Here is a 23266-nt window from a genome sequence, read left to right as displayed (position 1 = left end):
TTAGATTGTTTACTTTTACGAATTGATAACGTTCCGTTAAGTAAGATTTGAACCATAATAGGGCTGTCCCTGTGATTCCAACCATGTTTTCTAACCTTTCTATGAGAATATTGTGGTCTATTGTATCGAAGGCTGCGCTTAGGTCAAGAAGCACCAACAGGGATACGTGGCCTTGATCAGAGGCAAGAAGAAGATCATTTGTTATCTTGACTAGAGCTGTCTCTGTACTATGATGTTGCCTGAATCCAGATTGGAATTTTTCATATATATGATTCTTATGTAGATATGAACTAAGTTGTTGGTCCACAGCTTTTTCTAAGATCTTAGACAGAAATGGCAAATTAGAAATAGGCCTGTAATTAGACAGTGTACAAGCATCAAGATTTGGTTTCTTGATCATAGGTTTAATAACTGCTAGTTTAAAAGCTTTGGGTACATGGCCCAGACTAAGCGATGAGTTTACTATAGTTAAAAGAGGATCAATAATAGCTGGTAATACTTCTTTGAGCAACTTTGTGGGAATTGCATCAAGTGTGCAAGTTGTACAGTTTGCGGAGGTGATAATCTTCTCTAGTTCTAATTGTGGGAGTGGGTAAAAGGTTTCAAGTCTTTCTTTTACAGTTATATTATGTTTTATTTCATTCACATCAGGTGGCAGCCAGGATGGATTTGATCCTGTGGCTAGAGTTTGTTGTCTAATATTCTCAATTTTATTATTAAAAAAGTCCATGAAATCTTTACTGGTGAGAGTTGCTGGAATTAGTTGTTCAGAACCTGCTTGATTTTTTGTAATTCTAGAAAACACACTAAACAGTGCTCTCGGATTATTTTTATTATGGGAGATCAGCGAGGCCAGATATGCTGAGCGAGCTTTAGTGAGGGCATTTCTATACTCTATAAGGCTGTCCTTCCAGGCAGAATGGAACACTTCAAGCTTGGTTGATCGCCATTTCCGCTCTAGTTTTCGTAATGTTTGTTTTAAAGTACGGGTCTTATCGTTATACCATGGTGCGAGCTTTTTCTGTCTTATACTTTTATGTTTAAGTGGTGCTACCTTTTCTAAAGTAGATCGACAGGTATTTTCTAGGTAATCAGTTAGTACATCTAGGTCCATTGGGTCTGATGGAGTTGGAACTGGGGTCGATAGTTCTGGTAGGTTTTCTATAAATTGTAGGGCGGTAGATGGTTTTATTATACGCCTTGTAGAATAGCGAGGGTTCTTACATATATTATGGCTAAAACGTAGCTCATATGAAATTAAGTAATGATCGGAGATTGCTGAGGATTGCGGTAAGATATTAATTTTGTCAATGTTAAGACCTAGTGTCAGAACTAAGTCTAAAGTGTGGCTGCAGTAGTGTGTAGGCCCTGTTACATTTTGAGTAATACCAATAGAGTCTAAGATTGAGGTAAATGCCTTTTTTAGTGGGTCACTTTCCTTCTCAAAATGGATATTGAAATCTCCTACAATTATAACTTTATGATTGCACACCGCTAGGTTTGTAGCAAATTCGCTGAATTCTTTCAGAAATTCTAAGTAAGGCCCTGGTGGTCTGTAAATGTTGCATAATAAAAATGCGTCCTTTTTTGTGACCGGATTTGTAATAATAGTGGAGAGAACCTCAAAAGAAGGTGTCACATTGTTTAAGACTAATTTCTAGGGTATTTTGGTAAATTACACATACTCCACCTCCTTTGCCTGATATTCTTGGGCTATGTGCATAATTATAGCCTAGGGGGGTGGCTTCATTTAGTGCTAAATATTCATTTGGTTTAACCCACGTTTCCGTGAGACAGAAAACATTGAATTTATGATCACTTATAATATCATTTACGATGAGTGCTTTTGAGTTTAGTGATCTTATGTTGAGTAACCCAAATTTTAGTTCTGAGGTGTTGCTGCTAGGTGTTGTGTATGATTTAATATTGATTAGGTTGCTGAAACAGGCTGATTTTGTTTTTCTACTTTTACATTTAGTTCGGGGGAAAGACACAGTCTCAATACAGTTGAACCTGGGTGACGTCTCAAGACAGTTCGCAGACGGTCGGTTTAGCCTGTCTGTCTGCGGCCTGGTCCCGGCTCTGGATTGTCAGCAGCTATCTACACTACTCTGCTGACTAACTAAAAGACTATGTGCTATACTGCAAGAAAGTAAGGCAGCACCCTTCCGCGTGGGGTGGATACCATCCCTACCTATAAGACCAGGCTTGCCCTCAAAACGTAACCAATTGTCTATAAAGCCCACTTGATTTTCGGAACACCACTTGGACATCCAGCAGTTTAACGCCCAAAGTCTGCTGTAAGCTTCGTCGCCACGCCGCATTGGTATGGGGCCAGAGCAGATTACGGCATCGGACATCGTCTGGGCCAGTTTAATCACCTCTCTAATATTACCCTTAGTTACCTCAGACTGCCGCAGACGAATATCATTGGCCCCTACATGAATGACTACCCTCGAATATCTCCTATTAGCTAACAGTCTAAGGTTGCCACTAATATCCGGCGCTCTGGCTCCCGATAAACAGCTAACTGTTACTGCCGGCGCCCCTAAAGGAGTAGCTAATTTCACGTGCCGAACAATAGAGTCTCCTATAACCAGAGCACTCTTAACAGGCTCCTCAGCGGGTGCTTTGCTGAGCGGGGCAAACCTGTTTGACACGCGAATCGGAGGAGCGTGGTGTCCCGGTGGGCTAGCTTTGGCCTCAGCGTTAGCATCAGCCTTAGCTTTCCGGCTATGACGCCGAGACGTCACCCATTCACCCCGCTGTGAGGGCTCTAACGCCGGAGTCGTGGGGGTGCTAACTCTCCCTAAGGCACCCGGAGTTGCTAACACTGAATCTCGCTGTTTATCCCTCAACAATAATAAGCTCCGGATGCGCACTTCTAACTGGTCCATTTTATCCACCAGAGAGCTAACTAGCTGACACTTACTACAAATACAACCACTATCTTTATCGCTAGAGGTGGAAAAGGGCGTTAAACTAAACATGCCACACTCTGAGCAGGCAAAACAGCCAGTAGTAGCCATGGAATTGCAGGTACTTACCGCTTTTAGTGAATTTTAGTAACTTACACCAAGAACGTTACTCCAGGGTCCGGTGGCAGTTTTAGTGCCTCTGTAATGAATATTCCTGCGGAGACAATCTAAAAGATAGATCTATGGATGGTTAGTAGGTTATAAAAACATATAAATATAGAAATAACAATGGAAACGAGTAAACAGGAAAACCCGAGCGATCAAAACAGCTTCCAAACGGGTACAGAAACAGCCAAAGAATAAGGCAGTGTCACCTTACAAAGAATTACTGCAAGTTCCTAAGTGAGGAGCTGAGTTCATCCCACACAAAGCAAATGGATTTGGATCTAAGAGAAAACTTAGATCCAAAGAATTAGACAAAGAATTAGAGAGAAATCTATTCTTCAAAGCTGACAAATTCTTACACTGTATTTAAACTAAACAATAATTATAACAAATTACAAATTATTAATTTATATTAAATCTTCCCACTTGGGTTTATTGACATGTAGCAGTGACAACATTTCCAAAACTGATAATTATTTACCTGCAGATTCTGCAGATTGCACCAAAACCAATTGTATGTTGATTGAATGAAAATCCACTAATTAATTTGAAAAGCTCTATTTGCACACAATAGAACATTCATTCATTCATTCATTCATTATCTGTAACCGCTTATCCAGTTCAGGGTCGCGGTTGGTCCAGAGCCTAGCTGGAATCATTGGGCGCAAGGCAGGAATACACCCTGGAGGGGGCGCCAGTCATTCACAGGGCAACACGCACACACACCCCTACGGACACTTTTGAGTCACCAGTCCATCTACCGATGTGTGTTTTTGGACTGTGGGAGGAAACCGGAGCACCCAGAGGTAACCCATGCAGACATGGGGAGAACACACCAAACACCTCACAGACAGTCACCCAGATTAGGACTCGAAGTCACAACCTCCAGGTCCCCGAAGCTGTGTGACTGCCACACTACCTGCTGCACCTCCGTGCCGCCCAGAAAAAAAAAAACATGTATTTTATAAACCAAATTCCATGTCAATATGCTTAATTTTCAATGATATCTTCCATATTTTAATGTTAAAAACATGAATTGTGATACGAAACTTCCTAAGTACATAGGAAGAGCCTTCATGGACATTGAGCTTCAAGAGTTATAAGGGTTTATGTCAAATATGCTAATCATGGCAGAGGTTTATTTGAATATGGTGGCCATCTTGTTAATATATTTAAAAATATTTTGCTAATTATTCAGCTTCAGGGTTTTGTAAACATTTTAACACCCAGATCTAGAAACTTGGGTGAAAACACAGAAACTAGTTTGCAAAAAAAGGTTAGCAAATTCTGTGTCATTTTTGTTGTTGAATGAGATGCACAAAACTTACACCTATACTCCAAATTTGATGTCTATGGCCATTATGGTCTATATTGCACATTCATTTGTTTAGTAGAAAAAGAATAATAATAAGATGAAAAATCATAGTAATTCCAATAGAAATATATTATACAGGGTCGGCCATTTATACTGATATACCTTAATAAAATGGGAATGGTTGGTGATATTAACTTCCTGTTTGTGGCACATTAGTAAATGGGAGGGGGGAAACTTTTCAAGATGGGTGGTGACCATTTTGAAGTAGGCCTACCTGGAATCATTGTGCGCAAGGCAGGAATACACACTGGAGGGGGCGCCAGTCCTTCACAGGGCAACACACACACACATACTCACACCTACAGACACTTTTGAGTCACCAATCCACCTACCAACATGTGTTTTTGGACTGTGGAAGGAAACCGGAGCACCCGGAGGAAACCCACGCGGACATGGGGAGAACACACCAAACACCTCACAGACAGTCACCCGGAGCAGGACTCGAAGTCACACCCTCCAGGTCCCTGGAGCTGAGTGACTGCGACACTACCTGCTGCACCACTGTGCCGCCCAGAAAAAAAAACATGTATTTTATAAACCAAATTCCATGTCACAAGAAAAACAATGGTGTGCGTGATTTTAATGTAACTTTATTCTTTCAATAGTTATTTATTTAAGTGTCTGACCACTTCTAAAATGTGTTCAAAGTGCTGCCCATTGTGATGGATTGTCAATGCAACCCTCTTCTCCCACTCTTCACACACTGATAGCAACACAAGAAACTTGTAAATAACTAATGAAAGAATAAAGCTACGTTAAAACAAGCACACCATTGTTTTTCTTGTGAAATTCCCAATACGTTTGATGTGTCACATGACCCTCTTCCCATTGAAAAAACAAAAGTTTGATCCAAAATGGCCGACTTCAAAATGGCCACCATGGTCACCACCCATCTTCAAAAGTTTCCCCCCTCCATCCATCCATTATCTGTAACCGCTTATCCAATTTTAGGGTCGCGGGGAGTTTCCCCCCTCCCATATACTAATGTGCCACAAACAGGAAGTTAATATCACCAACCATTCCCATTTTCTTAAGGTGTGTCCATATAAATGGCCCACCCTGTATTATGGGTTATAATGGCATGTGTCATCGTGACGTATAGCAGACACAAGTCAGATAAAAAAAAAAAACTAACTGGCATGCACTGCACTGAAACAGACAGAGATCGGTCATTGCAGCACTAGATGAAGTTGAACAAGCCTCATGTTTTCCAAAGCAGAAGGAAGCTTTATCTTGAAAAGTGAGTAAATTTAAAAACACATAAACATGTGTTAGTCTTTCCTCATTGTCCTTTACACTTTTCTTAATAACCGGAGTATGGGCAAAGTGAGTTTTTTTTTTTGCCAGGCAAAAAGGAGACTTTTTATAGTGATATTTATTTTAATGTGACTGATTCGATGGTGAGATGGCGCAGCAGGTAGTGTCACAGTCCCACAGCTCCAGGGACCTGGAAGTTGTGGGTTAAATTCCTGCTCCGGGTGACTGTCTGTGAGGAGTTTGGTGTGTTCTCCCCGTGGGTTTCCTCCGAGTGCTCTGGTTTCCTCCCACAGTCTAAAAACACACGTTGGTAGGTTGATTGATGACTCAAAAGTGTCCGTAGGTGTGAGTGAATGTGTGTTGCCCTGTGAAGGACTGGCGCCCCTCCAGGGTGTATTCCTGCCTTGCACACAATGATTCTAGGTAGGCTCTGGACCCACCGTGACCCTGAACTGGACAAGAGGTTACAGAGAATGAATGAATAAATGATTCAATGTTTGTTTACTTAACGTTGAAGTCTAAATAAAATGACTGTTTTTTTGTGTTTTTTTTTTTTATAAATGTAGCATTCAATATATCTTTGCAATCTTTTCAGGGTTTTAAGGGTTTCCCTTCCACCATATTAAACATGTCCTTTAGGAGGCAGATCTTATACACAATTTTCGCAGTCAAAGATTTTGTTCCAATTTACATGTGTCCATTTATGAATCCTAATGGCGTTATCCGCCAGTTTCTTGAATTCTCTGTTCCACCTTAAGAGCTGAAGCTAGCGTTATAGTTTTTGAAACTTTTGGAGCAACATTATGTCACTAAAACATCTACATATTAGTAAAACGCTTGTATTTGCTGTGAACTACCAAGCTTGATTTCTCCATTGCACCTTAAATAGGTAAATATGTGAGGCTTTTCAAAAACAATTCTTACTCTTTAATTTGTTTAAAACACACACACACCATGCAAAAACACATGTGAATCTGCATCAATTTCTTTAAAACAGTGGTATTTACACTTTTCAATCATGTTGTTATTCACCTTCTTCGTTTAAAAAAAACAGACCAAACAGTCCTTACACCATTCAAACGTCGCTATGCCTCACTTTCTTTATATAAAACACACAACCTATGGAGTTTACTCCATTTAATCTATTCATAGGCATCTGTACTTCAGAAATTATTTGCTGTTACCTGTTCAGGAGAAAATGAACCATTTCTGGCTCTGTTCTGTAGTGTTGCTGCTTGTAAACTGCCTCCAGTTTTCAAGTGGAGCTCTACATTTTGTTATAGTTCTCAGCTTAAGTTATTTTAGTGTTTATTGTTTTCCAGTGTTCCATTTGTATTGTATTTTGTCTTGGATCCTGTTTGTTTGTTTGTACACAGCAAAATCGGCAGAGTTAAATATCTGGTGTTGGTGAAATATTTGAGAGTAGAGAGTCAATCTGACTAATGCCAGAGTCAATCCAACACTGCACTGAGTCTCATCTGTTTGTTTCACCCCCAATTTTCAAAAAAGGCGGTGTAAAAATAGCGTGTTAAACTTGCTCTGTTTAAACTAACTCCGAGAGTGTTGACCCAAATATTAAGATTTTGATTTACTCCCAGAGTGTTGACCGCACATCTAATCCTACAGGAGGTGCCTCTCATTTCTCTTGTGTCTCTTCTGTATCGTCAAGTTTATGTTTAAATATATGAATTTATGAATGCTTATGTGTTAATTGATTAAAATGTTCTTTATTATGTACGCTGTGTAGCGTATTATAAAATGAACACTGACGTGTTCGCTGGCAAGGAGGACAACACGCATACCGAGTCATGGAGCAGAGAACACGGGTCGCTTGAGCCGATAAATGCCACATTCAAGTTTAAAAGTACTAAGATAAAATTGCCAGCATAATTTTTCATAGGTTTTTGACGATGGGTTATTTCGTATATTTTTAATTTCATAGTTGCCAGTATGACGAAAAAAGCCCAGTTGGATAAAGGTTAGCAGAAGGCCATTTGCTGAAAAGACGCGGCAAATGATATTTGGCGCAGCAGGTAGTTGTCGCAGTCACACAGCTCCAGGAACCTGGAGGTTGTGGGTTTGATTCCCGCTCCGGGTGACTGTCTGTGAGGAGTTGGTGTGTTCTCCCCGTGTCCGCGTGGGTTTCCTCCGGGTGTTCCGGTTTCCTCCCACAGTCCAAAAACACACGTTGCAGGTGGATTGGCGACTCGAAAGTGTCCGTAGGTGTGAGTGTGTGAGTGAATGTGTGTGTGTCTGTGTTGCCCTGTGAAGGACTGGCGTCCCCTCCAGGGTGTATTCCCGCGACCCTAAATTGGATAAGCGGTTACAGATAATGGATGGATGGATGGAGGTAAAACTTTTATTTATCGATTCATTTTTTAGTTAGATATGTACGTAGAAGGAACGTAGAATGTAAGCGTGAAGGCAAGCTACGAAAAAAAGCATTTATACGTAAGGTGCTTTATATGGCGCGATTTTTTATTTTTTTTGCAGGGGGGAAGAAGCCATTAGCTAGTTATCGTTACAAACAAGTGGACGAGGGAAGGCGGAGATCACCATTTTGTTCTTTTCAACTCGACAGCTAATTAACCTGTGGCTCAGGCTAATCTCATCAGTAAGTGCTGCATTCTGTTACATTTCTGTAGAACTGCTTGGCGTATTTATGATTTACACATGTTTAAAATGAATTATTGTTGTGTGGTGTTAGAGTCGAGTAACGGATGGGCGACTCATGAGATTATTTGACGAGTTTATGAACTTAAACATGCTATAGAGCTAAATAGGTTTTTTGTCTGAGTCTGTTTCACAATGTTCTACAATTAGGATCGAAATCTTTTAGAATAATTCGCCTGGTTGGTAAATATATTAAATATGGCGTACAATTATGGACCAAACCTTTTAGAATATTAAATGTGGCATAAAATTAAGTACAAAACATTTTAAATAGTTTGTATAGATGGTAAAGATATTAGATATACAGGCACAATGCATTTTAGAATAGTTAGATTAAAGAGCAAAAACTAAATATGGCACAACGTTAAAGCCAAAAACTTTTAAAATAGCTTACTTAAAGTGTAAAACATTAAAATAGCATATAATTAAGGCCAAAAACTTTTAGAATAGTTTGCCTGGCTTCATAAATAAAATCTTTTAGAATAGTTTGCCTGAACACACATACATTACATGTGCACAGATAGCTAATTACTATTTTACCCAGCAAAAAGTAATGCGTATTTATGTCTTGGAAACTTTTACAGCCAATTATTGACTATATCTGCAGGTCAATAAGTATCAAAATGTGAATACACTTAGTTTTGCCATCTGCAACACACAATTTATATTTGTGTCTAGGTGAACAATTCTGGGAAATTTCAACCCAATCTTATGTAATATCTCAAAATATGTAGTAAATGATGTTTTTTGATGATAAGGCAATGCAATTAATCTTTGGGAAATAATCACAAACCTTCACTTCTTTCCCTGTAGGATATGCTGGCTAAAGTTGAGTTTGGAGGAACACAAAAATATGTAAAAGTTCCAAAGTCCAGTGAAAGCGTGGAATATAACAAATTTCTTCAAGACAGTTAGTATTTTTTCTTTGTGAAAATAAACCACGAATAATCCTTTTGAAATTAGAATGTTTTCTGTGAGAAAATGGCTAATTACTTTAACAAGTGGATGATTTGAATATAGTACAACTTATATTGCTGTTTCTGTGCCTAGGTAGCTTACTGCAACATTTTTTGTTCTCCTAGTAACAGTGAAATTTTATCTGCAACCTGAATGTCTGAGAGAGGGTCAGCTCATTTTAACTGATGATTTAGGAACAGAAGTGGATGAAGATATCTTCGAGGAGCTTGTGAACTCGGGTGTACTGAAATTCAAGATCTCTTTTAGGCAACCAGTTATAGGTAAGCCTAATTAGTGAATGGAATGGTTTTGCTCATAAAAATAGAGAAAACATGACATAATAAAGAATGCTTCTTTTTGTGTGTGTGTTTTATTTATTTCCTTAATTTTACTCATCCAGTCATTTATTGTCTGTAACTGCTTATCCAGTTCAGGCTCGTGGTGTGTTAGGAGTCTACCCGGAATCACTGGGCACAAGGGAACCTTAATTTTACTACTTCTACTAATTAATACTTTTTTGTTTCTTAGATCTGGATGTCCAAATTGTCCGGCATGAATCAGCTTCTTCTGTAGTGTCAGACACTCCACTTTCCCCACTGTCATCCAGTTCATCCGATTCGACTGTCATCCTTGAATCAACAAAGAGGAGGAGGGCAACAGGATTTATGGATCGGGATCAAGCAAGACAAGTATAATTCAGTATACTATGATTTTAATATGAACAAGTTTTAGTAAATATGAATTAGAAGATCTAATATGGCATTGAATTATGTTTTGGAAGATGGTGGAAACTGTCCTCAAGGCTAATCCAAAGGGCGAAGAAATCTTCATTGAGTATGACAAGACTAAAACACTTACAGATGCAAAACGTAAACAGATGGTGAACATCCTGGTTGCAGATATGTTTGAAACACATGGGTAAGACATTCAAGTGAATTTGAATTAGGGTCCACATACACTGAAAATGTTTAAGATATTTATTTTCTCTTTAAAGGAGGATTCTACCATCAAGTGCTCGATTTAGTTATGCACTGTGAATTGTGACCCTGTTTCCGTGCCTCCAAGATCCATACTCTGATAATGGATATGTAAGTTAATGTTATTATTTTGCTGAATACCCAAACTGCTGTGTCAGTAATTGGCATTTGTGTTTCTTAATAAAAAATTGGTAGTGATTGCTTTGTGTCCAAAACAGGAACACTACTACGATCCAGTGGGTAACACGGGCTACCTAGCATGGAGAATTAAGACAGTTCAGCGCAACACCTCTGTTGCATCTCAAAGGCAATCAAGGTCTACTTATCAGGATAGTCCAAAAAGCAGACGAGAAGCTCTACCAAGTGGTGAAAAACTCTTTGGTGACGAGTGCAGGGAGGCTTTATCTACAATGAGGCACACAACAGATGAGTCTGTGGTCAAAGAGAGAATGAGAGCAACTTTCCAGTATAGGCAGAAGATGGTTCATGATAAGGATGCATCAGTTTCAGTCCTGGATGTCTTCCCTCGTTCCCTCGTAAATATTAGACAGGTCTCTACTCTTAAACTAACCTGTATATTTAACTGTGTATGGGAATTGTATGTCTCCTTCGAAGATTGACCAGGACTTTGCCATGATGTTTGGAGATGAGGTGTCCAGTAGGTTTTTGGCAAAGTGGCCTACGTTTTTCAAGCCCAGAGTCATTAGTGACTGCAAGACCCTCAGCCCAAATCAGTATGTTGAGGAACTGCTGTTAGCAATTGAACCCCGTCCTGAGGAAATGTATGGTGAGTGGGACTTTTTATTACCCATATATTTCTAAAGGTTTTTAAAAAGCATTTGTTAATTTAACACTGTTTGTTCTCTAGGATGGGACAGTGATATGTCAGCGATTCTCTTGCTTCTGCATCTACTGCCCCCAACCTCAAAAGGCCAGAAAAAAACAGCGAAGATTAGTTCAGCCCAGGCAGCCAACCATCTTGTGCGATACCTTCAAGTATGTAGTGTTTGACTTTTGTACATATTCATTGTTGTCTTTTGTGTCTTGTCATTTAGAAATCTTTGATTTATATTAAGGGTGGCACGGTGGTGCTGCAGATGGTTTCACTCTCACACAGCTCAAGGGTTCTGGAGGAGTGGGTCTAACCCTGCATCAGGTCACTTTGTGATGTGGTGTGTTCCCCGTGTCCTCCAGAGGCTATGTTTTCCCCCACAGTCTAAAAACACATGCTGATAAGTTGATATATTGGCTATTGAACAGTATTCAAAAGGTGTATGTGTGTGTGTGCTGCCCTGTGAATGGCTAGTGCCCTGTCCGGGGTGCATTCTTGCTTTGTGCCCATTGATTCCAGATAGACTCTAGACCCATCATGACCCTGAGCTGGATGAACTGATAGATTAATGAAGGAATGATTCCAAGTATATTTAGGAGCAGTGGTTCTCAGTCCTGGTCCTGATGGGCCTTTGCATGTTGTAATTTTCTCCTCACTCAATCACACCCACTTCAACCTTAGGGTTAGCTCGTTAGTTGCATCATGGGTTGGGAGCAGAGGAAACTCTAAAATGTGCAGGGTGGCCCAACAAACCAGAATTGAAAACCACTGCTTTAGAGGTTAGAACAGGAGATATAACTCCATTTTTACTTTTCTAATGCCATTTAGATTGCAATAGGTGGTCTAATGATGTAATGGTGCATTAGAAATGATCCTCAAAGAGAAAATGTCTGTGTCATCTATTTGCACTGACTTTTAACATGTCCTCCATTTCTAACCTATAGGAAGGGGCCAGTCTTACTACCTTCCTTGAGAGAGCTGAAACAAAACAACCCTTCCTCCTCTGCATTGGTGAGCAAAAGAACAAAATCTTAAAGTTCTACATCATCATCGATTGCATCATCAGCATTGCATTTGATGAGCTATTTAAAGCTCACTTCATCTTCAGTCTGTCCTATGATGAAGCTCTGAGCAATTTCTATACATTTGTGCAAACCACAGTGTATAATATTGATGTTGGAAGTGCAAAGGAGAGCCCCCGTGTTAAGGAACTTAGAGCAAGACTTCTGCAGCACAACGTCTGAACTAAGTTTTTATTTTTTTATTTTTTTTATTTATATATTTAAAAAATGTTCACGTGTTTTGTTTGTAAAGTGCACCACAAAAGTTGTTCACTTCTTTGTCAGCATTTAAAATTTCACCATGGCTTATATCCTGGCAGACGTTTACGTTTGAAATGTGGCGAGCAAGGATGTTCTTTCTTTTTGTACTTACAATGGCTTCAGAAAACACCTCAACAATATACATAGGTATGCCACAGTTCCCCATGTGGAACCTAGCCAGAATGTCACTATTCAAAGTGAAGATGCAGTGCAAATAGCTTCAACTTCTGTTGCCACTTTGGAAGAGTTTCCTGTTACTTCAGAGAGCTCTGGTATGTCCCAGCTGTCTTTTATGTGTGGTTCAATTGTTGCACATATGCAAGCGGCAGGTCTCTCTGAAAACACTGTCCAAAAAATTGTTAGCTCAATGGAAGAAGTTGCTAGTGATGTTCACAGCCATGCACGAGAGGCTGTTTTCAAAACATTTTCTCCTGAAGAAAAGGATTCAGATATTTGTAAAAAAAAAAATAGAGCACTGTTTTGATCAACTAGACAATCCGTTTTCAGCATTAAACACAGAGGCAAAGAGACAGAAACATTTTGAACCTGAAGAACATGTCCTTGGCGCGAGAATGGATGTACGTAGAAATAAAACTACAGGTATATACAGCCAGTTCCCTGTAACAGACAAGTATATGTATGTGCCCATTCTTGGTACTCTCAAATCCATTTTCAAAAACAGTGAAATAAGAGAAAGTTTCTTGCAGGACAAACTGAGTGAAAAGGGCATTTATAGAGACATTAATAATGGCTCATATTTCCAAAATCATTCTCTATTCTCACAAGAGAGGCATGCTCTTCAGCTTTTGCTTTATTATGATGATTTTGAAATAGCCAACCCTTTAGGTTCCAAGAAGGGTGTACACAAAATTGGTGGTGTATATTTTACTTTGAAAAACCTTCCACCTAAATGTAACTCTGTGCTAATGAATGTACATCTTGCAGCTCTTTTCTACACTAACGATCTGAAGACATATGGTTTTGATGAAATATTGAAGCCTCTTATTGATGATCTAAAAATTTTGGAAACAAAAGGAATCCAACTTCCTTTTTTTGAAAAACCTTTGTTTGGCTCAATAATTCAAATAACAGGAGATAACCTTGCTTTAAATGGCTTGTTAGGTTTTGTGGAATCCTTCAGTGGAACACATTTCTGTAGGTTTTGTTTGACTTGCAAGGAAGAAGTACAGTCTGTATTTACTAAGGATAATCCTGGTCTAATTTTTCGTTCAAAAGAACTTCACACTGAACATTGTATGGTACTAAATGAAAATCCTACTCTACGTTCAGTATTTGGTGTTAAAAAGTGTTGTGCATTCAATTCTTTACAGTATTTTCATAGCTCTGACAACTATGCTGTTGACATTATGCACGATTTGTTAGAGGGTGTTGTACAGTATGAACTCAAGCTGCTTTTTCTATACTTTATTAAACAGGGTTATGTTTCTGTGAACACTCTGTCTGACAGATTACAGAGCTTTAATTATGGTTACACGGAACGCAAAAACAAACCAAGTTGCTTACAATTGGATGACAAGAGCAAACACCTGGGGTTGAATGCTGTCCAGTCATAGTGTGTTCTGCGCAATACTCCACTTATATTTGGAGATGTCATTGAAAGGGGTAACAGTCACTGGAATCTACTTCTCCTTTTGATACACATAGTCAACATAGTGTTCTCCCCAATTGTAACTGATGGAGTGATATGTTACTTGAAACATTTGATCTATGATCACCATAATATGTTTAAATTACTGTATCCTGACAGGAAATTGATTCCAAAACACCACCTGATAATACACTATCCACAGTGTATTAAAAAACTTGGCCCTCTTATACATATATGGTGTATGCGTTTTGAGGCTAAACACCGTGATTTCAAAAGGTCTGTAAAAAATTTCAAAAATCTCACAAAATCTTTAGTAAAGCAGCATCAACGTCAATTGGCATTTCAATTTGAGAACTACTGTTTCGAGAGGTTTGAATTTGGTCCTACAAGAACACAAACAGTCTCTAGCTTGGAGGGTGGTGAAGTACTTGGACAGACATTACATTTGGAGACATGTTCTGATGTTTCAACCACTAACTGGGTCAGAAATTACGGTACTGAGTATGAAGTTGGTTTGTTTATTTGTACTGGATCCTATGATCTTCCAGAGTTTAAAAAAATCTGTAGTATAATAATACATGAAGAGCATGCTTTCATACTAGCTGGTAGTGTTGACACACTGTACTTTGATGAGCACTTTAATGGATATTGTATTGAGGAGAGAGATGATGGATATTCTGTTATCTGTATAGACCAGCTTACTTATTTCAGACCCTTTGATAAGCAGTACTCAAATGAGAATGGTAACAGAGCTTACATAGTGCCATATTGTTTTATTTTGAAAACTTGATTGAATGTGTTTTGAACATTTTATTGAAAGTGGTGCACGTGTTCAGGAATAAAAAAAAAAGTGACTGTAGTGTACGGTAGTATTTCATTCTATTTTTCAAGCTAAACTAAATTAATTGCACACTCTTAAAGTTTCAGTAGGCAAATCCCTGTGAATATGTAGGTAACTCCTGTAGAGTAAATAGTGACACCCTAAAAGAGTCAGTTTATTACACTGCACTCTGGTGTTGAGAAAATTTAACACTGAGTAGTGTTGAATAGTATTACATTTTAATTCTCCAGAGAGTCAGAATTAACTACATTACAGTGTTAAAATTCCAACACTTTGAAAAGTGTTAAAATAACACCCCTGAGAGTGGACCCATATAGACACTTTTAAAGTGTTGAAATGAACTCTCCTGGAGTTATTTTGTGTCTGTGGATTTTGCTGTGTATTCTTTTTTTTTCAATAAAGATACATACTTGCATGATTCTGCGGAAAACCTCGAACATCGAACCAAACCCTACTCTGTAGCCTGACTCGCACCTCTCCAGAAATGACGGTGACATGGCCGCAGTCAGACGAACATGGATCAAACTTAACTGAGGAAGTCCAAAAATATAAACTCCACACTACAGAGACTGCAGACAACTGAAAAATCACCACCAAAGATTACCTTAGACACTGGTTTGGATGTCACAAAATGAATAGAAAGTTCAACAAAGGTAAAATACGGACATCTCAGGAAAAAAAAACCTTCAACGAGAAGTGGGAACACATAGGACAAATGTGCCCACCCTCCTCCAAAAGTGCAGTTTTGTCTTTGGATTTGCCTTTGGACTTGTTTATCGCACTGTACTGATTTTCAGGTTTTTGAATATTTCAGATTTTGACCTTAATTCAAGTACACTGTTAAATTTGCAACGTATTCTTACCCTCGGTTTGGAGTAAATTATGACGCCTACAGAGCCGTAAACCATGTAATATATGAATGAATATTAGTCACTGCTGACTACTAAACTCTACAAATCATTTTGTTAATTTACAATGGTTTTAAGAACTGAAACAAGTGACTACATACAGTCTCAAATACCCACAACATTTTAAAAAAATTTATTTAGTTAAGGGTGTAGGGATAACTGGTTGCGGCATGGTGGCGCAGCAGGTAGTGTCACAGTCACACAGTTCCATGGACCTGGAGGTTGTGGGTTTGATTCCCATGCCGGGTGACTGTCTGTGAGGAGTGTGGGTCTGTGAGAAGTGGGTTTTCCCCGGGTGCTCTGGTTTCCTCCCACAGTCCACAGGTGACTCAGAAGTGTCCGTAGGTGTGAATGTGTGTGTGTTGCCCTGTGAAGGACTGGTGCCCCCTCCAGGGTGTATTCCTGCCTTGCGCCCAATGATTCCAGGTAGGCTCTGGACCCACTGCAACCCTGAACTGGATAAGCGGTTACAGAGAATGGATGGATAACCGGTTGGCATTGTTTTGCTGGGGGACTTCAATGTTTATGTTTGCAATGCCTGGGAAACCTGGAGAGGAGTAATTGGGAGGAACAGCCTGCCTGATCTGAACCCGTGCGGTGTGATGTTATTGGACTTCTGTGCTAGTCATGGTTTGACCATAATGAACACCATGTTTGAACACAAGGCTGCTCATAAGTATACTTGATACCAGGGCACCTTGGGCCAAAAGTCAATGATCGACCTTGTGGTTGTGTCTTCTGATCTGAGGCCATATGTTTTGGACACTTGGGTAAAGAAAGGGGCTGAGCTATCAATTGATCATCATCTGGTGGTCATTTGGATCCGATGGTGGGGAAAGCTGCCGGACAGACCTGGAAAAGGGATTGTGAGGTTGACAATAGGTTAAGTGCAGCATTTGCAGTAATGCGGTCACTGTACCGGACAGTCGTGGTGAAGAGAGAGCTGAGCCATAAGCAAAGCTTTTAATTTACCAGTCAGTCTACGTACCCACTCTCACCTGCAGTCATGAGCTCTGGGTAATGACTGAAAGAACAAGATCATTTGTACAAGTGGCAGAAATGAGCTTTCTCTGATGGGTTGCTATGCGTTGAGGAGCTCAGTGATTAGGGAGGAGCTCAGAGTTGAGACGCTGCTTCTTTGTGTTGAAAGGAGTCAGTTGAGGTGGTTTGGGCATCTGATGAGGATGCCTCCCACTGGAGGTATATCAGGCACATGCAACTGGAAGGAGGCCCTGGGGTAGACCCAGGACACAGTGGAGAGATTATATCTCCCGGCTGGCCTGGGAATGCCTGGGGATCCCCCAAGAAGTTCTGGTGAAAGTTGGGGGAAAGAGCTTAACTGACAGTCTACTTAACGGCCCAAAATCCACGCCCTCACACCGGACCTGAATCTGTATTCGTTTGTGCATGGTGGCTGCATACATACATACATACTAGCACCACTGATGGCAGAGAAACAGACGGTAAACACCGGTAAACAACTAAAGAACGAAAGTCAGTGACAGAAATGGTATTCAATAAAAAGAAGTTGGATTACGCCTCATAGCAACAAATGTCTTTGACCAGGTACAGATTAAGCAAAGCCACAAGGAGCTAAGATAACATTAGTTCTATCTAAAGCAGAGCTGTACTTCCCAGTGTTTCAGCTCTGACCTGCTGCTCTCAGCGCAGACACAAAACAAACTGCTGTAGGTGGGACTGAGACTCTATTGGCTGCATCACTGAATGGACAGATATCTCTGGCTGCTGATTGGCTAAATAAAGGTGACAACCAACAAAAAGCATGTTCTCTGTTTAGGAGCTCTCTTTAGCTGAAAGAGAGATCTACGTGTTTCAAACATAAAAGTGTGATTTCAAAAACAACACAATGCGTCCCGTATCGGTTAAAAACAGAACACATCTTTTAGTGTCAGAATATGGGACTGTTCCGTATTTTACGGGACGGTTGGCAACACTATATGTGTGTATTCTGTCAAGAAAGCAATACAGACCGATAACTAATGGCTATCTGGAGACAGAACAGTTCTTGAAATTGAAAGAATGGGGGGAGGGGGGCTATATAACATTTAGGGCGGACTACAGCCCCCTTAAAGCAGGTCTAATGAGGTCCATGTTTATAGGTATAACAAAGATTATTCTCTCTGCAGCATTTTGTCTGTGATTACTAATCTCTGTGTATACATTTGGAAAGAGGGCTGAAAAAATGGTGTGGGACTTTTCAGTAAGATTTCTTTCCAACCCCACCCACACTGACTGGTTTCTACAAAATCACCTACCCTACAAGTACGGTGACTTGTTGCTGTCCACCACTGTTTGTTACAGTCCACCACTGTTGAAATATCTGACACTTCACCCATTCTTGTGTCACTGGTTCTCCAACTTCCAGATGGACAGACCACAAGCAGTGCAGGTGTCTGAGGCCCCCAAGATTTGCCTTCCAAATCGTGCCACAGGAAGTAAGAGTTAGAGATACGTGAGGGCCATTTGAGATTAGCTCTCCGTTCACTCCCATTTTTTGGGGTGTGTTTGAACCAATAGTAAAGGTATTTCTGAGCCGTTTTCCAATTAGAACACAACCCAGGTTCTCTTCTACAGAGAATGGACTTTGCCACTGGATGCACAAGCTTAACAGACTTCATAGTTTAAAAATGGTTAATGATTTTCCACAATTTTATTTATTTAGTTTTCCTCAGTTTATGCCCGTGCATCAAAGCAAAAACATCATTATGTGCAAGACGTTTTGGGGCATTTTAACAGCGCAGCCCAATTGTGTGTCTCCCTCACCCACTTCTTACCAACCTTCTTAACAAACAAGAAAAGAAATTGCTGGTGGTCTCAGAACAACAGACTGGCCACATCACATCTTAGACCATAGACAGATATCAGATAAGTAAGTCTAAGCAATTTGGGTGTAATAAACACAGATATTAAAATGGCTATTAAAATCAGAACATGAACTGATCAAAATAAGAAGAATAACATGACATTTCCTTACCTAAATGTGTAACTTTCTGGTATCTGTGCACTAAACACAAAAATATTTGTTATTAATTTTCAGTGCAAACTGCCCTTAAGTACAGGTTATGCATTTTGTCTCATGTAACAACTAAACATAATTGCATATTTTTTAATTTATTTGTGTCGAAAATGTATTCTTATTGGGAGACTTCCAAAGAAGCAGCTGGATGCATATCTTTTTTTTTTATTATTATCGATCAAAGTAAGACCTAGATTCCAGGCTGGTCAGGTCTAGGTTTTACACAGCATTTTATCATTTTATTTACAACAACAAAGTTGTGATGCTGTGCAAACTGTAAATAAAAAACAGAATGAAATGATTTGCCATTTTATTAACCAATATTTATTCACAATAGAATGCAAAGATCTGGTGGGAGTCATTTTTGTAAAGGACGTTGGGTGCCTCATTATGTAGACAGAAACAACTGGACTAAAATCTGTAACTGAAGGGATATAAAGTGCATCTGCCCTGAACAATCACTGGATTAAATGTGAATTAACATCTTATATATATTTATTAGTAGCAGTTTATTACAGTTTGTCACACTGACTACAATACTAAAAGTTGTCAACCTACCTTTGTTAGTTTAGCAGTTATGCTTATAGTGCTTGGATACAAGAAAGTAACACATTGGCAATGTTATGTTGTTCATTTTTGGACCTGCTTTTATACCCCTTATGTCTGATTTTATAAACTGCATAATATCAGTGTATATTCACAAAGGTATTTACTTATATTTATTATTCAATAAATTAGCACGCACACACACACGCATGCACACACACACTGAAAAGAACAAACACATGTAATCTCAGAGATATGTTCTCGGTCAGTGGATGCAGTCTGTATTATTCCAGGGGTGATCCCATACATTAACAGTGGTTATGACATGATTCTCACCCTCACTGTTCTAAGGAGTTGCTGAGCAACAGTGTTTGGTGAGTCTGAACCTGTAGATTGTGGCAAGGGTTTATTAAATTTCCAGCGACAGAGAAACTATATCCACCCCAAGATAAAATAAGCTAATCAGAATATCTGAGACAAAGCAGAGACTACGTGACTCTCCTAAACATTGGGACAGCTACAAAATGAAAATAGTCCTGGCTTTTAAGGGTGAGTTTTCATTAAATTTCACTAAAATAAAATAAAAATATCTTGTCTTGGTCATAAACCATCATTTATAACAATATGTTAAGCTGTTTCTTCAGTGCATTTTACATCATACTTTGAGAGTGTTCCACTTTGTTAAGTATCTAAAACTTAACAGATATTTATCATAAAACATTTTTAAATGTCACATATTATTCAGTTATTCACTAACATTGATGGATGTTGCAAACTTTCAAGATCAAACTAGTATCCACACAATGTATTCATATATAGCACTTCCTCAAAGTTGTACACCACTGGCAAATATTCACGTCAGCTTAAAATATAGTTGACTTTGGACAGAGTTTATTAATACAGGTCATATGTCAGAGACCATTCCTCATTAATATTAGTTTCAGTCAAAATAACCATTGAGTACCTTTATTAATTTTTTAGTTTTAAGAAAAAGCAGAATATATTTTTCAGACATTTATACAGAAATATATATACTATTTTATACTAGTATTAAAGTAGTATAAACGTTTATACTATTTAATAGTATAGTGTATCATTTTATATTCAGGGGCTATTTATTATTATTATTATTATTTATTTATTTATTTATTTTATGAGTCTGCTGGGACAAGTTTTCAACAGCTCTGAAGTTTAGTCTCAAAAGTTAGATTTTTGCTTTTTAATTAAGTAATCCATAAACATTCTGTGATTTTGAAGAATGGCCTCAGTTCATCGTTTTTAGAACACCAGCAGTGTCTTTATTTACTTAGATTTTTGACAATTTATTTCTTTTCAATCTAATTTTTATCAGTAATATTTTTTATCAGTAAAGGTTGTCTTTTCCTGTGACGCTTACACTGATCAACCGTAAAATTATGATCACCTCCTTGTTCCTACACTCACCGTATTTCTCTCAGCTTCACTGACCACACAGCACATTTCCACAATTGCAGGCTGTAGTCCATCTATTGCTCTACATAAATTGTTAGTCTCCTACCACTCTGGACTTCATTGGTCAGGAATACCACAGATCAGGTATTATGTGGGTAGTGGATTCTCAGTGCTGCAGTGAGACTGACATGGTAGTAGTTTGTTAGTGTGTGTTGCACTGATACAAGTGCATAAGATACAGAAGTGCTGCTGAAGTGTTTAAAGACCTGTATCACCGCTGGACTGAGAATAGTCCATCATTCAAAAATATCCAGCCAATAGCGTCCGGTGGGCAGCGTCCTGTGTCACTGATAAACGAGTAGAGGATGACCAACAGAAACTGTGCTGCAACAGATGAAATACTGTGTCTGACTTTATATCTATAAAGTGGACCAACGAGGTATATGTGTCTAACAGAGTGGACAGTGAGTGGGCACAATGTTTAAAAACTCAAGCAGAACTGCTGTGTCTGATCCACTCATACCAGCACAACCACAACCAATGTCACTGCAGCACTGAGAATGATCCACCACCCAAATCATACCTGCTCTGTGGTGGTCCTGGCCATTGAAGATCAGAATGGACCTTGAGTGTGGAAGCAAAGAAGTGGTTATAATATTATGGTTGATCTGTTTATATTTGTCTTTACTTTGCATTCATCTTGACTGGATAATAAATTAGCTAATTAGCTCTCTCATTTTTGCAGATAGTGTATGTTTAGTTGTTTAGCATTGTAGTCAATTAATTATAACTAGGCAGGTTTGAAACAATGAGGAAGACATTGACAACATTTCAAACTGATTACACACTATGTCACCTTGAATATACATTAAAAATACTATATACAAACTGCTTGTAACTTTTCACATATTTAATTATTTTTGAATTATTAACAAACTTTATATTTAGGGAATATGTAGGAAAACATTAAAATTAACCAGAAAGACACTGAAATTATTCATAATAAAAATTAGGGTTGAATAGTCTCATTCGCAGAACATGAATGAGGCAGTTTTCTGTTTCTCCCTTTTTACACTAATTCGTTGTATGAATTTGCTGTCGTCCACAGATGTTTTGTGATGGTCAAGCTCTTCACCATGTTGGTCAGTCAGTTGCTGTTGCCTGTCTACATTTTTACTTTCTTGATTGGACTTCCGGCCAATCTTCTTGCGATGTGCACCTTCTGCCGCAAGGTTCACTGTAAACCAACTCCCATCGATATACTCCTGTTGAACCTTACCATCTCTGACCTCATCTTCCTCACCTTTTTGCCCTTCAAAATGAAGGAGGCCTTCAATGACATGGTTTGGACAATGGATGCTTTTTTGTGTCCCCTCAGCAGCTTCTTCTACTTCTCTACCATTTACACTAGCACATTGTTCCTGACAGCCGTTAGCTTTGAGCGCTACCTGGGCGGGGCTTTTCCGATCCGGTACGCATTGTGCCGTCGCCCTCGCTACGCTGTGATTGCCAGTATCTTCTTTTGGCTTGTGGGAACTCTGAACCTCAGCATTGTGTACATTGTACCTTCTTTACCTTCGAGCAATGAAATTGATAATGACCACAGTCCGAACAGCAGTGCAATGGAGCCGTCAGCAATAAAGTGCTATGACAACTTCACTAAAGAGCAGCTACATATTCTGCTGCCAGTCCGTCTGGAGCTCTTCCTGGTGCTCTTCTGCATCCCCTTCCTCATCTGTTGCTTTTGCTACATCAACTTAATACAGATCTTGTCCAGCCTGCCCCACATTGGCAGACGACGCAGGCTGAGAGCCATTGGCTTGGCTGTTGTCACTTTACTTGTTTTTGCTGTATGTTTTGGGCCATACAATGCCTCACATGTGGTAGGCTACATCCGTGATGAGAGCGAGGACTGGCGAGAGCTGGCCTTGATTTCCAGCACCCTCAATGCCTGCCTGGACCCCATCATCTTCTATTTTTCATCGTCTGCTGTACGGAGCGCAATCAGTGGCTTTGTGAAAGGGCTCAAGGAGAAGGGTCATGTACTGAAATGTATGAGGCTGCAGTGTTGTCCCCTGATGGTCCCCAAGATTGAGAAGTACAGAGAAACACCTCTGTAAAATATACATGTATAACAAGCCTTCCCTTGTAAAGCCAAGGCACTTACACGTATATGCACAAGAATATGTGCAAGCTTGGCATATGCTCCAGGGCTGTCTGCAACTATTGCTGTTAAAGGAATTAATTCAAAGTATCATTTCATAGCTATTATGTAAGATTTTATTCTTAATATGTCATCAAGGAAAGGACAATGTCTCTTAAAAATAATTTGCCTGATTTGGACAGATTGACACTAAGACAGAAACCCCCCAATTTGCTGTGTGATTAATAATGTGTTCCTCATGACAAGACTAAGGT

The 23266-nt window shown here is 39.3% G+C and overlaps 1 protein-coding gene across 1 annotated transcript; it reads left to right on the top strand.

The window, feature by feature from the left end:
• The first annotated feature begins 10872 nt into the window (after positions 1–10872).
• Positions 10873–22993, top strand: LOC136700059 (free fatty acid receptor 2-like). Its single transcript, XM_066675204.1, has 4 exons — positions 10873–11109; positions 11191–11318; positions 12099–12165; positions 21957–22993. The coding sequence occupies exon 4, from the start codon at positions 21967–21969 to the stop codon at positions 22966–22968; it is 1002 nt and encodes a 333-aa protein (XP_066531301.1). The 5' UTR covers positions 10873–11109; positions 11191–11318; positions 12099–12165; positions 21957–21966; the 3' UTR covers positions 22969–22993.
• Positions 22994–23266: the final 273 nt, after the last annotated feature.

The sequence above is a fragment of the Hoplias malabaricus genome, chromosome 6 (genome assembly GCF_029633855.1).
Source record: "Hoplias malabaricus isolate fHopMal1 chromosome 6, fHopMal1.hap1, whole genome shotgun sequence".
In the NCBI taxonomy this organism is placed as follows: domain Eukaryota; kingdom Metazoa; phylum Chordata; class Actinopteri; order Characiformes; family Erythrinidae; genus Hoplias; species Hoplias malabaricus.
The sequence above is the reverse complement of the archived record's forward strand: the minus strand, read 5'-3'. Positions and strand labels throughout refer to the sequence as shown.